Source organism: Artemia sp. Qi Xiang Cuo, chromosome 1 (assembly GCF_049724085.1).
Source record: "Artemia sp. Qi Xiang Cuo chromosome 1, ASM4972408v1, whole genome shotgun sequence".
Classification (NCBI taxonomy): Eukaryota; Metazoa; Arthropoda; class Branchiopoda; order Anostraca; family Artemiidae; genus Artemia; species Artemia sp. Qi Xiang Cuo.
The window spans coordinates 93,418,893-93,432,004 of record NC_142794.1 but is presented as its reverse complement, the minus strand read 5'-3'; the positions used below and the strand labels follow the sequence as shown (position 1 = coordinate 93,432,004).

The 13,112-nt window shown below is 34.5% G+C and overlaps 1 protein-coding gene across 1 annotated transcript in view; it reads left to right on the top strand.

The window, feature by feature from the left end:
* The window catches only part of Cdep (Chondrocyte-derived ezrin-like domain containing protein), a 161,626-nt gene that overhangs the window by 136,487 nt on the left and 12,027 nt on the right, over nt 1-13,112 (top strand). The window contains exons 18-20 of the mRNA XM_089087847.1: nt 2,410-2,550; nt 7,180-7,331; nt 10,890-11,020. Coding sequence (XP_088943973.1) covers nt 2,410-2,550; nt 7,180-7,331; nt 10,890-11,020 — 424 coding nt within the window. The remainder of the gene's footprint in view (nt 1-2,409; nt 2,551-7,179; nt 7,332-10,889; nt 11,021-13,112) is intronic.

Here is a 13,112-nt window from a genome sequence, read left to right as displayed (position 1 = left end):
GACACGTGACCTGATGAAGCTTACACGGGGAGCTCGAGCCAGTTACTTGAACTATCTTGAATCTCAGCGTGAATGCAAGAAAGAAGCTAATCAAGAAGAAGCTAAACTACCAGAAGAGGAAGAAAAAAGAAAAGAAAAAATGTGGTATTTGTAGGTACAAACACCTACAAATTTTGTAGTTTGCAGCTGCAATGTTTGCAGTACCTATAAACGCAACGAGAAAAATGTTCGTAAAAAAACAAAATGTTACCGACAGTTTGTAAAAAGAGGGGTTGATGGACTGAAAAAGGGATTGACTGCAAAATCTGGAAGAACTTTGTGTCGCTCTGCCTATCCTGGAAAGCTCTTGGGCAGAACTGAACTGTCCTATCAAAGACGTTGCAGCTGCAGAAAAAAAGATTGATAACATTCACAAACGAAAGCAAACTCTCATCGCATTGCTGCTGAAAAAGAAGTCTAAGGAGAACTGATCTCATTCTCGGTGACGCTATTTAGTTTGATACATATATCTCAATGTTTGTTTTTTGTATATCGTGCCTATCAAAGGTTCCTTTTTTGCTTTGATTCATTGTACCTTTATGTGTGAAGCTAGTAGAAATAAACGATAAAGAGAAGCATGATGAAAAATAAATAATTGAGAATGATGCATAAAGTCTTTGAGAATTCGAAAATATATACTTCTGACCTTGTAAACTGATATTGTTTTGGTCACTTTTTTCGTGCCATAAGTCACTTTTTCAACTATTTTAGAGGGGTAAAGTGCGTAGAAACCGTGGAATACGCTTGCCGTGTTTAGGAACCACAGTTGCACAACAATGAATACTTAACTGATGATCTTAAGGCTGTTCAAAAACGGGCGACAAAAATCATACTGGACCCCAAATATGACATGCAACTGCAATGTTAGAAATACCAACGCTGAGAGAACGGAGATTCCATCTCGTGTACAAATTTGGACAGTTTTTCCTTGCTAGTGAAAAATACAGTACATTGATGCCTCCTCTTGTTACCCCTAAAGCCAATACTCGACACAAGTTCGAGCCAATAAGATGTAGAATGAATCGCTTCAGCAATTCTTTTATTCCGTTTTATACAAGTGTCATTATTCAGGTTTTTTTGTGTGCTGTAAGAGACAGCGTAATTTAGTTTATGCGTTTGCCGGTACTATGAAGGCTGTTTTAAATAAATGAATCCTGAATCATGTGGCTCTTCACTTTTCTTTGCATAACTTCGTTTTGTAAAGGCTTTATTTAATCAATTTCTTTTCGTTTTGGGTTTGCTATTTATGTTTTGGGACTACTGTAGAACATATTGGAAGGGGAGGGGTTTAGGAGATTACCATCAGCACATTTATCAGATAGACTTATTGGATCTAACTCAAGTGTGACTGGAAATAGGGCTAGTGGAGGTTGTATCCTCTCGTTGTTCAGGTACATCTGACCTCTAAAGAGGTCTGGTTCCTGTCGTCAGAAAATTCATCAGAAAAATTGTTTTGGAACTTGACCAAATTGATGTACAGTACAATTGAGCGACTTGTTGTGGATTTTGGGGATCAGGACCAGTGCCAACCTCAAAGTTGGGAAGAAACGGGAGTGGTTATATTGTCTCCCCCATGACATTTAACTGAATGTTTGACTCTGTGCAAGTGCAAACAAGTTTCCTACTTTTGCCTTGGGGTAAATTTGTCAATTATTCAAATTTATTCCATTCCCATGCGGGGGTCCCTGAATTTCTGTCCTGGAAGAAACTAGGGTGGTTAAATTCTTCTCCCCCGTGACATTTATCACAATGTTTAATTGTATGCAAGCGCAAATAAGTTTCCTACTTTTACCTTGGGGAGGGATTAAATTTATCAATTATCCAAATTTATTCCATTCCTGTGTGGGGGTCCCTGAATCTTTGTCCTGGAAGAAACTAGGGTGGTTAAATTCTTCTCCCCCATGACATTTGTCAGACTGTTTAATTGTATGCAAGCGCATAGTTTCTAATTTTGCCTTGGGGAGGTAGGACGGGTCCAAATGTGTTGCATTCCCGTTTGGGGGGGGGGGGTCCTGAATCTTTGTCATCACAAAATCTAGGAGGAAAGGACGCTAAATACCTGGCAAGGTTGTTTTAAGGTGAACGTTAAGTTGATAGCAGTGTTTTTCTAGTCCCTGCATCTACTTTGAGATAGATTTCAACCAAGAATGTACAATAGTCAGGCTCACAAGTGTGCCTATGCTTTGTCTACCCCTGATCTAAGTTATTTGGTTAGGATATATTTTTATTTTTCTTATCAGCCTAATTATTGTCTCTCTTTTGCTCTCTTTCTCTCTTTATCTCCTCATTCTGTTGTGAGGATAATTTAGTGATAGAAACAAGTTTTTTTCTCTATTTCTCTTTTTTGATTTTAAAAATTTACTTATTCAGGCTAATTTCATCAAACTCTCCGAACTTCAAAGGGATCTAATTGGCCTGGAGGGACTGGCTCACAGTGACAGGATTTTCATCAGGGAAGGATGTCTCAACAAACTCTCCAGACGAGGTTTCCAGCCTAGAATTTTCTTCCTGGTAATCAAGTCTTATTTTCTTTTTCTTTTTTTAAAGCTATTTTGGTCATTTCGTGTTTTTTATTTCACTATAAAATTGTTTGGCTATTCCAAGCTTAAGAGAATCTTGACTGCTTTAACGTTTGTGTTCCCCGTACATGTTTTTGACATGATATTGTTCTGTAGTTCTACTGTCTAATATCTCACCATGAGACAACTTTTCTATTATTTGACCGCTAAAAGTCAGCTTAATCCCTTTACCGAATTATATTTTTGAATGTTGTGTTTCTTCTTTTTTATATTGAAAAAGACGTGAAAAACTGTTGAAAAAAGAACCTTTTTATTCTTCCAGTAATTTTAAATCATTCGTTTGGAAAAGTTCAAGTATTGTCATAACTCGATCTCGGTGTATAAATAGATCTGAAAGTAATAAATTCATGTGTATAAATATATTGTCCTAGCTGTGCAAGTTACAGGTGTAGGGTTGCCGCAAACATGCATATTGTGGAGGTAACAAACTTTGGTAAGGGGAAAGAACTCTTGCGTTACGGGTAGCGTAGGTACACTTCAGTATTTGTAGTACAAGCTAATTCTGTTTATTATAAAATTCGAGCTGTGCTGCAGACAAATAGATCTGTTGATTGTTCTTGTCTAAGAAAGTGGTTGCGGTCTCTAGCGTTAATTTCTTTTATAAACATAGATCTATTCTCTTCTAAAAAAAAAAAAAATATTAAATTGAAAGTGCTTTAATTTCAACTCCTTTGTTTATTTGTTTATTAGTTTTGTTAGTTGCTCTAATAGTTTTCTACAAAAGTAACTATTTGAAATAAATTCGATATGTGTACTTCCGTAATAAACGATATCAGGTCGGCGGAGTGCTGCAATGTTAGCTGACTACTCCTGGCTGCTTTAGCGCAATATGCTGAATGCTCAGCACAAACAAAAGTCTACAGCTTGGAGATTAAAACCAAACTAACTTTATATTACGGAACTTTATATTAGAACTTAATATATGAAGCTTAACTGTATATTACAGAACTCATCTAGATGATGCCATGTAGTTTATGCTAATTAGTACTGTGTTTAAGCTTGTCTACGAGTTGTTTGCCTTGATACAATGTTAAAAATATATGATCGTGATGGATTCCTTTATTGATCAATTCACAAAACAACAAATCAAGTTAAACAAACATAGCCATTACTAGAAGGTCAAATAAACTTTGTGTGGTGATTGAATTGATTAATTAGTTCGCGTAATAAATAACATATAAATAAATACACTTAAAAAAATAATAAGAAGAAGAAGAATAAGATAGAAAAAAGAAAAGAAGAAAGAGAAGGAAAAAACCCTGACAAGTGACCTGCTCTCACCCTGCATCTCGACCAGGTAGAAACTTTTGACCTGTGATTTAAATGAAGAAACTGATTCAAAGCCCGTAATTCTGTCCGGGAGATTATTCCAGAGGGTTACACTTACGTGACGAAGCACATGAGCTGATCCCACTGTATTTCTCTTCTCGTACTAGCTTATCCTACATGAATAGCTATTGTCAGATACCTCAAAAACGTTAAACAATAGAGACAAGTGATTTGCATATTTTTTAATCAGCAGGCCTCAATTGCCTTAAAACAATTGTTGAACACCAAGATATCTGCCGAATCTTTTTTTAAATTAAAAGAAAAAACAGTGGATTCATGAATGTGAGGATAAGTATCTTAAATGTCGCTCCTGCAATGAGGGAGAGAGGATAAATTTTGAGAGAGAAATAATCTATTAACCGAAATAATGCTTAAAAAATCTTTTAAAAATAATCGGGGAAACCCATTGGGTTGTATATGATGGTTGTTACCATCCTTATAATCTTCTAACGTATATTCACGCTATAAATCAAAATCACGAAAAAAAGCAAACAAGTAGTGAAAATATAACAACTTTTAACTATTAGCACACACTATTAAGCAATACCTTAGATATGCCATAAACGATAGGCCATAAACGACGTCGACACGAATTACTAGCGAGACATACTTAAATCATTAACAGCTTCCCAGAAGGTAACGTTTCAAACCACTCTTGAACTGGCTTAACATTATCTGTCACCTTTATACCCTCAGGGAGTAAATTCCACGGCTGCGGTCCTGCCAAACGCGGAAATAGAAGATCCGCGTTGAGTACTCAAGCCTCAGACACTATCCCTGAAGAATGCCTAGTTTCATAATAATGATAAAACGAGTTAGACTTAAAAAAATTTTCAAAACCACTCCGGTGAATAACGATTCAAACATTGATAAATAAAAATAGCTAGTTGATAATCTATTCAACACACATCCATAACATTTAAAGGCTGGTATTGTATGGATTAGATTAGAATTATTTATTGTATCTATCAAATTGCTTTATAAACACAAAAAATTGCTATAAGTGAAGTATTAAATGATTGTAGTAAGTAATGTAATCTAACTTCAGGAAGTGTAGTATGTCAGTAGCAATTGTAGTGTCCTTTCTTTACTTCCAACCGATTGATAAATTTAAGATAAAATATAAGAACTTAATAAAATAATAAATATAAGATATAAAAACTTCAAACAAAACAAGAAGTATATATAAAAAAAGACATTACTAGGAAAGCTAAAAATCGTAGACGTGGGGGAACTGAAATAAGTCCTTTTCCCAAATCACCTTGTGCTTGCTGTTGTTATGGGTTATGATTCCTTTTTTGATTGAAATTATTAGTTTTTATAACATGCCCCCACCCCCCTCGAAAAAAAATATATACTTGTAATATTTCTGGTACATAGAAAAACCTTCTATTTCTGCTATATAGATAACGAATTGTTGGGAAAACCTTAAAGCTTTTTTTTTTAATACCGAGATTTAGCTAATGGTAATTGAAGCCTATCAGATTTTCCATAAAATTTCCTGATTGGATGAAAACTTGTTTGAGAAATTAGGATTGGCTCAAATTAGTACAAGTTAAAACTCGGCATTAGTAAACTCGTAATGGTTAGAAGTATTTTATTTACTCGTTCTTATACACGCAAATGAATTAATCAGAGGCAAATTGTTACATGTAGTAAAAAGTCATAAGTCTCCAATTTACTATCTTTTTCCCTATCCACTTGGTATGGAGAGGGTAGTCGTAGAAGCTTCAGAAGGGCTCATTCGACTGGGAATTGATAGTGTTAATGCCTTCTTGCTACCCAGCCTCCTTAACCCCCAAGCCATTCGATTAAAATTTTAAGATAGTCATTTGGTTAAAAATAATTGAGAGGCTAAATGAGGATGACGTAACCCCACAGCCTGGGCAGGGTCCATAAATAAACCAAATTGTCAAATTTTTACACAATAGTTTTTACAATAGAAACAGGGGAGTTTTTCTGGGTGTTGTTACGTAGTTCGTTCAAAGCTTTCGATGTCTATTTAAACATGATCCACTATTTTGATGTATGAGAAGAGATGGGGTAGTAGCCCAGGAATAAGCCAAAAGTTTTTGTCTCTGATCCGTTTCAAACTTACAACCATAAGTCCTTGGGCCAAGAGTAACTTAATGTGCAGACAAATCTTCCGTGGCACGATCCTGTCCAATCCCCCCTACCCAACCCAAAAAGGGTCCATAAGACTTTTATTGGTTGGGTGATAGCTAATATATTTAATCCATTAGGCTATGAGGGGAAAATAATGGTTCCACCCAAAGCAGGACTCATCAAATGGCCAGAATAGAGGGTAAAAATCAAATAGTAGAAATTTGGGATGGGGTTTATCAAATCTGGAATTATAAGCTTTTGTGCATTTCTTAAGTAATTTGAGGACAACCAGTCTCCTTCCTGTGTTTCTTCCTGCTGTATCCAGTCAAAATTTGATATAGTGTATTTGTCCGAAATTGTCGAAAAATCGAATAAATTGGCCACCGAAATGACATAACATCAAAGCCCCTTAGCAATGACCCCAAATAATACAATTTGCTAACCGTTTGAAGGTAGGTTTTATATGGGAAAAGGTGAGGAGCTGTTTGATTTTGGGTGCAATATTGGCTTTAAAGTTTGTGGGATATTGCTCTGGGTCAAAAGAATCAAACATTGTTGCGATAGGGAGACTGAAGTGGGCCAAAAAAGGTCATCTCTGTTCAGTTTGAAATTTATATTAAAAGCTCCTGGAGCCAAGAGGAGCCGAATATATATATATAAAAAACTCCTGGACACGCCCCCCCCCCAAAAAAAAAATTGAGATTTTGTTTCGTGATACGACCAGATACAACCGGGATACGGTGGGTTTGATGACTACCGCCGAATGACACCTTGTAACAGTTTCGTTGCCAGGGACCATGCGTTCGTAATATTTTCGTTAAATTTATCTGTAACGTTAAAAATTTTACAGTCCTAAAAAATGGCAGCCCATAATCTACTAGATATGCTGAAATCGTCGATATCAAGCAAGATGAATCTTGCAGGGTAGATAATTGGCACGCTCTCTGTGCAACTCTGATTTTTTTTTGTTATAAAATATTACTGAGGAGTTTCTTTCCTTGCTAATTTGACGAAACATTAAAAGGTATAAATATCAAGTAGGATAAAATCAAGTTCGTGGTAAAATTTCAGTCTTTTCGTCTTTCAATGTATGAAGGTGTATGTGCTAGTTTAACCTTTTTTTAAGTTTTCGGATGCTATTGTGTATGCTTCAAGATCATCTGGTTCAGGGCAAGTTTTTAGAGTTCATGGATATTTGCCCTTACGAGGAATAAGTATCGAAGAGACGGAGCCAAAGCTTGGGCAGCAGCACATATTCACTATTTTTGCGCCTAATAAGTAAGTGCTTAATTTTTAAGCCAGTTTGTATAGATGTCACTCGTTCCATGTTTAAAAAATTGGAATGTCGCTCATCCATTGAGAACCTAAAAATTTGTTTGCCCTTTAAAGGTAGAAAATAAACGAAGGCCAACCAGTCCTCTTGTCAGGTTATTCTTACCGTTGGAGCCTCTGCAGCTCCAAATGCTATTGGATCAAAATTTTAGAGCTGCACTGTACTCAAGTAGCTGTACTCAGGAGTCGGCTCGAAGTAGTCTTGAGTCACAAAAACTTGCCTTCAGGATTTGACTAACGCAGCTCTAAAGGGGCTGTGTAGCTTCACCTTTTTCCGGGTATACAAGTTGGGAAAAAATTGGCTCCAATTTTGTTGTTGAGTTTGCTTCAATTTTTACATTAACGAGATATACACTGATCGAAGCAGGTACCTACATAGGCGGCCAGGTTGTACTGTTTGTTTTAAACAAGCCCATGCTTTAAAAAAAAAAGCTTCTTGGTTTTTACTGCTATTACTTGTTATTACTGCTATTACTACTATTACTTGTTTCCGACGTTGTTTTTCTGATTTTGTAAATTTTGAATATCCTAGTAATAAGAGTATGGCAGTATGGATGCAAACATGACAGTTTTGATAAAGCTAGAGGTCTACACTACAAAAATTAGGCCACAGGGGCTAAAGACCCCCGCCTTATGAAAGCTACTCGGTATTCTTACCTTTTTTTTGTCATTACATCTTCTTTTTTTTTGTCAGTAAAGCAATTGAGATGTCTGTATTATTCAAAACTCTTTTTTCGATCTTAATTTCTTAATTTTGAATACTCATAAGCATATATATATATATATATATATATATATATATATATATATATATATATATATATATATATATATATATATATATATATATATATATATATATATATATATATATATATATATATGTATATATCAAAATTGACTTTCATATAAAAAACAAAACCAGTAAAGTTCTAAAAATTTCAGATATCCCAGAATTAACTGTTGGGCAATCAAAATAATTTGTATTTTCTTCAGAACATCAGGAATTGATTATTTCTAGTATTTTTTTCGAGTCCTTACTATCTCTGTCATTCCATTCCACTGGGACTTGTAGGCCTACTCTTTCTTTCATCTTATATTTTTCCCTTACCGAATAGTTTGTGGTAACAAACCATAAGTAAGGAGCAACTGGTGTTGATATTACCTGAAACTCTAAAAACAGATAAAAATAGATAAATCAGAAGAATTGGCTTTTTACGATGGTTGTGAATGTGTAAAATTTATATTATACTGTTTTCTACCAAAAGTTGACAGCCCAAGATGATTTGCCTAACTTATGAAAAAAAGGGGACAAGGGTCTTTAAAAGAGAATTGATATTGACTAAAATTACGCCATTAAATTTGAAATATCAAAGAACTCTACTGCGGAGTTTTCAAACACCAATCTACGAAAATTTAAAATTTCAAAAATTTCATATTTTCCTCTTTTTTTTCCAGAAAAGGTAATAACGCATACGTGTTTATATTACTTAGCCTGGTGAAACAGTCATTTCATTTTTAATTTCCTTGATGCTTCAACTGAAGTTATTTTAGATGAGGGCGGCACCTGGTGATTACGTGTGTTTTTTTTTGTTTCTTTTTTTAATGTCCGGCTTTCATATAATTTTAACTGAAACTTTCACTGTTAACCTTTCCGTTCTCAAGGCAATGTGAAAAACGTTCTCATATTATTCCTTTGTTATATAAAAAATTAGTTATTAAAGCATTTGGGGGGGGGGGGGTGGGGGATTGCCCTTTCGGGGACAAAATCTATTTTTAACTTAACTTGTGCTTTTTTAATATTGTTTTCAAAGAATCCCAAGGAGTTTTGCTCTTGAATTTTATTTCTTATATATTTCAATTTTTATCATTGGATTAACTATTTAAACTCGTTTGTTACATGTTTTACCATGATGGGATCAAAGGACAAATGGCAAGGAGGGGGATTTGTTACCCTTCAATCCCTTACAATTCAAAAAAAGGGGAGAAAGCCAGAACTCGCAATTTCTGTTCCCTTTCTAACATTTGACAGCCATCAGCTCGATTCTAAGCAGTCATTGAAATACGAGGAGACATAAGAGGATTGTGTTGAGTTCTTTAGTTATATAAGACTAAATTTGCTCTCCATGTTCAATTTAAAATGTTATATTGCCTAAAAGACTTTAAAATTTCCTAAAAGAATGCTGAATTCCCAAAAAGAATACCCTTTCCCTAAAAGAATTTGGAATTTTTAAAATTTGTTCATGTAAATAAAAATCGAAGGTTTTTAAGCTTGAAGTGGTTTTCTGTTTCCTTAGGCTTGAAGTTTTTCACTGTTTTTGAGTCCTACTGAAGTTTGGTTCTCAATATGAATAATAGCAAGTATTTGCACATGCAAAATGCAAGCAATTTTTTTCCCCTAAAAGAATGAGAGGGTGCTCTACTAAAAGAAATACTTTAGTTAAATGAGATATTTTTATGACAGTTCATTGGGGATGGGTAGTGTCTGCTTTGAATATGATAAAAATTGTGTTTAAAAAAAGAATTAAATAGCTACCACAAACACAGATGAATCGAACTTGTATTTCAGAGTAAAAATAAATAGACCGAGCAAAACAGGATTGATTGATAAATTAAGAAGACGGGAAAAATAATTTGGTATCAAAGACATAGAAATTGTAAAAATAAAATCCAAGTAAAATTTCCTATTAAATAAAGCTATTAAAACATAATAACATAGAATCCATTGAACAGTCAAAAAGACTGAGAACGAATAAGAATAGTATAATTTCTAATGAAATTGCGGAGGAAATTTTGTAGATAGTAAGTGGGAGGTTTTTTTTTTTTTTTTTTTTTTTTTTTTTTTTTTTTTTTTTTATAGCTATGTAGGGACTAAAAGGTGCCGAATGTGAAACACCACGGGATTGATGGAATCTTAATGGGAAGTGTGTTCTTTTCTTTTTCTTTTTTTTTTGAAGACAGTTACAGCGTAGGCTAATTTTTCTGCGCTGAAGTACTTTTAACTTAGCTTTTTTTAGAAGTGCAAAATCATACAATATTCAAAAATCAGGCTTGGTTATAACAACAAAATTAAACATTTAACAACTAGCTGTCTGAACTATTTTGGTCGTTGGTGCCTCGAGAATTCCAATTAATTTTTTTTAACAAACCTGGCGTCTTAGTTCAGATTGTCAATGTTTTTCCCAGCAGCAGAAAAAAAGAAAAAAGGACACAATAATTTAATTTGACTATTTTTTAATCTAGTTTATCTTTATTTTAATTATTATTTCTTTCTATTTCTAATATGTTTAAAAAAGATTGTTTTTTAAAATTCGCTGCATATTGATCAAAGGGCTGACAAAGGATGTACAAATCCTTCAAGAATGAGAAGAGTTAGGCTAATTTTATAAAAGAGCTTAAGGAGGAAAGTAAAAGTATTAGCTTTGAGGATTGTATTTTTAGCATGGGTGCGACTTGTCTGTTTATGGGGGACTAACATTAATTGGTTTTCTGTTCTTGTTTCAGGTCTTTTTTGCTGGCTGCCTCGAGTGAAGCTGAGAAAAATCGTTGGCTTGAAGATCTTGTGGTTTCAATGCAAAATTCCAAAGATAAAAGTGATGATTATCTCTTTCACAATTTATCGCTCAAGTCCCAAGGTCTGTTTTATTTTCCGTTTATTACCTGTTTTATTACAGATAATAATAAGATAAAGAACGAATAAAAATTCAAGGTAAATAGATAAATGATAAGATTAATAAAGTAAGGTAAAAAAAAGTAAAGAATACGGCAATGGATTCTACAATTCCTAGCGGTGGTAATGATGTCCGTTTCATGGTCCTTCAGCTAGGAAGTGCAATGGGAGGCTAGGGGCAGCCATCCTGTGCTTTTGCACACCCTTCCTGTTTACCTTCCCCAGATTTTGCCAGGTACCTATTTAGAGCTGGGCCGACTCTGGCTGAGCTTACAGAGTCAGGCCACTGACCCCCATCAAACCAAATAGCCAGCGACACTAGGACTACATTCCCTGTCCTCACGGACCAAGGGTCTGAAAGGACAAACGGCTCGCGTGCAAGATTAATAAGAATACAAATAATGATAATAAATAAATAAACAAAAGCATAAGTGAATAAAAGGGTAATAAGTAAATAAGAAAGAAATAGATAATGAATAAATATACCAATAACAAATAAATAAATACGAATATTTATATAAGGTAATAAGAATAATAATAAAGAATTAAAACTTCTATTTTAGCTCTTGGAATATAGAGAGTTTGGTTTACTATTATGTGACCAATAAGTATTTAGGAAGACAGTCTTTTTTCTCTCTTTTTTTGATAACTTGTGTTTATGACCACCATGTGTGTTCATTATTGCTGAAGATCCCAATGTTGACTGTGTTGCCATTTCTGTTTTTACACAAATTTTCCATTCATTTATTGGGTAAAACTGCCGCATCAGAGCGACTACTTACCAAACTCATGATTCAGATTTCATGAACCAGATTATCAAGGTTTCAAGTATCATATACATGGTAAGCATAATTCCGGGAAAGCATATTCTAAAAGCACTCAAGGGACAATTTATTTAAACACTGAAATACAAACACTGATAGCTTCAATTCTTAATGTTATATTAAGCTACATAGTTATGTATCTATACTGTTATGGTAAGTGACAGCTTGCCATAGGCTGACACACTAGTGAACGCATCAGAATTTTATTTTTGTTTTCTTCCATCCTTGCTTTTGCACCTGAAATGTGTATGGCTTATTCTAATTCTATTAGTCTCCCCATCTACTGGAACTGTCGGTTCGATACGGTCAACCCAGGGGGAAAAAAACAACAAAGAAATAAACATCCATCCGTAATCTTTTTCTGTGAAATATATGCAAAATTCTACACTTTTGTCCATAGGAACTTGTGACCCATACAGTGGGGTTCTCTGATAGGGTTAATTTAAATATGTGTGTTTCATTAAGACCTCTTGGTAATTGGGTGGGTGATGTTTCCCCCCTGCTTCGAAAGTTTTGAAAAAAATATTGAGGCTCGTAACATTTGGCGGGTAATATTAAACGGAAATGATTTCGCTTGTTTGAAATCAGATTAAAAATTGATTCGTTTGATATATTAATTGTTAGTAAAATTCCTGTCTAGAGTTTCAGTTATTTTTGGCCCGAATCGGCCCTTTCTTACAGTTTGTTACCACGTATTGTTTGATTATCGCACCTCTTGTGTAGTTTTTCTTGTAGTAGTCCAGTATCTTTTGATTCAGCATTAAGTAACCACATTTTTGATAATTACAACCACTCCGAACATTTCGACGAAGTTATTCTAATTTGCAATGAGAACACACTTAACCCTATGTACACGATTTTAATTATTAAATAGGATTTAATGCAATATAGAATAAAATAAGTTGCCAGTCAAAACGGAGCCGTATCCAAAAAGCGCAAATATAACACAAAGAAAAATTGTAGTGAAATCTAATAATGAAGCAAGCCAAGGCTTCATCGAAATTTTCGTATATTTTCTGCGATTTTAGAGAAAGATTTAAAGGAAATGTGAACTTCCTGGGAGGATGTAAAAAGGGAGGCTTCGAATAGATTGGGATGGAGGAGGAGCGTGCGTAGCTGTGTTGACCTAACGCGGCTTGGTGCTGCGGTGAATTGTTGTTAGTAGTATGTAATAAGCCTACAGTTTCACACTTCTTAACAAAAAAACGCATTTCCTATTATCTTGGTGTGGTC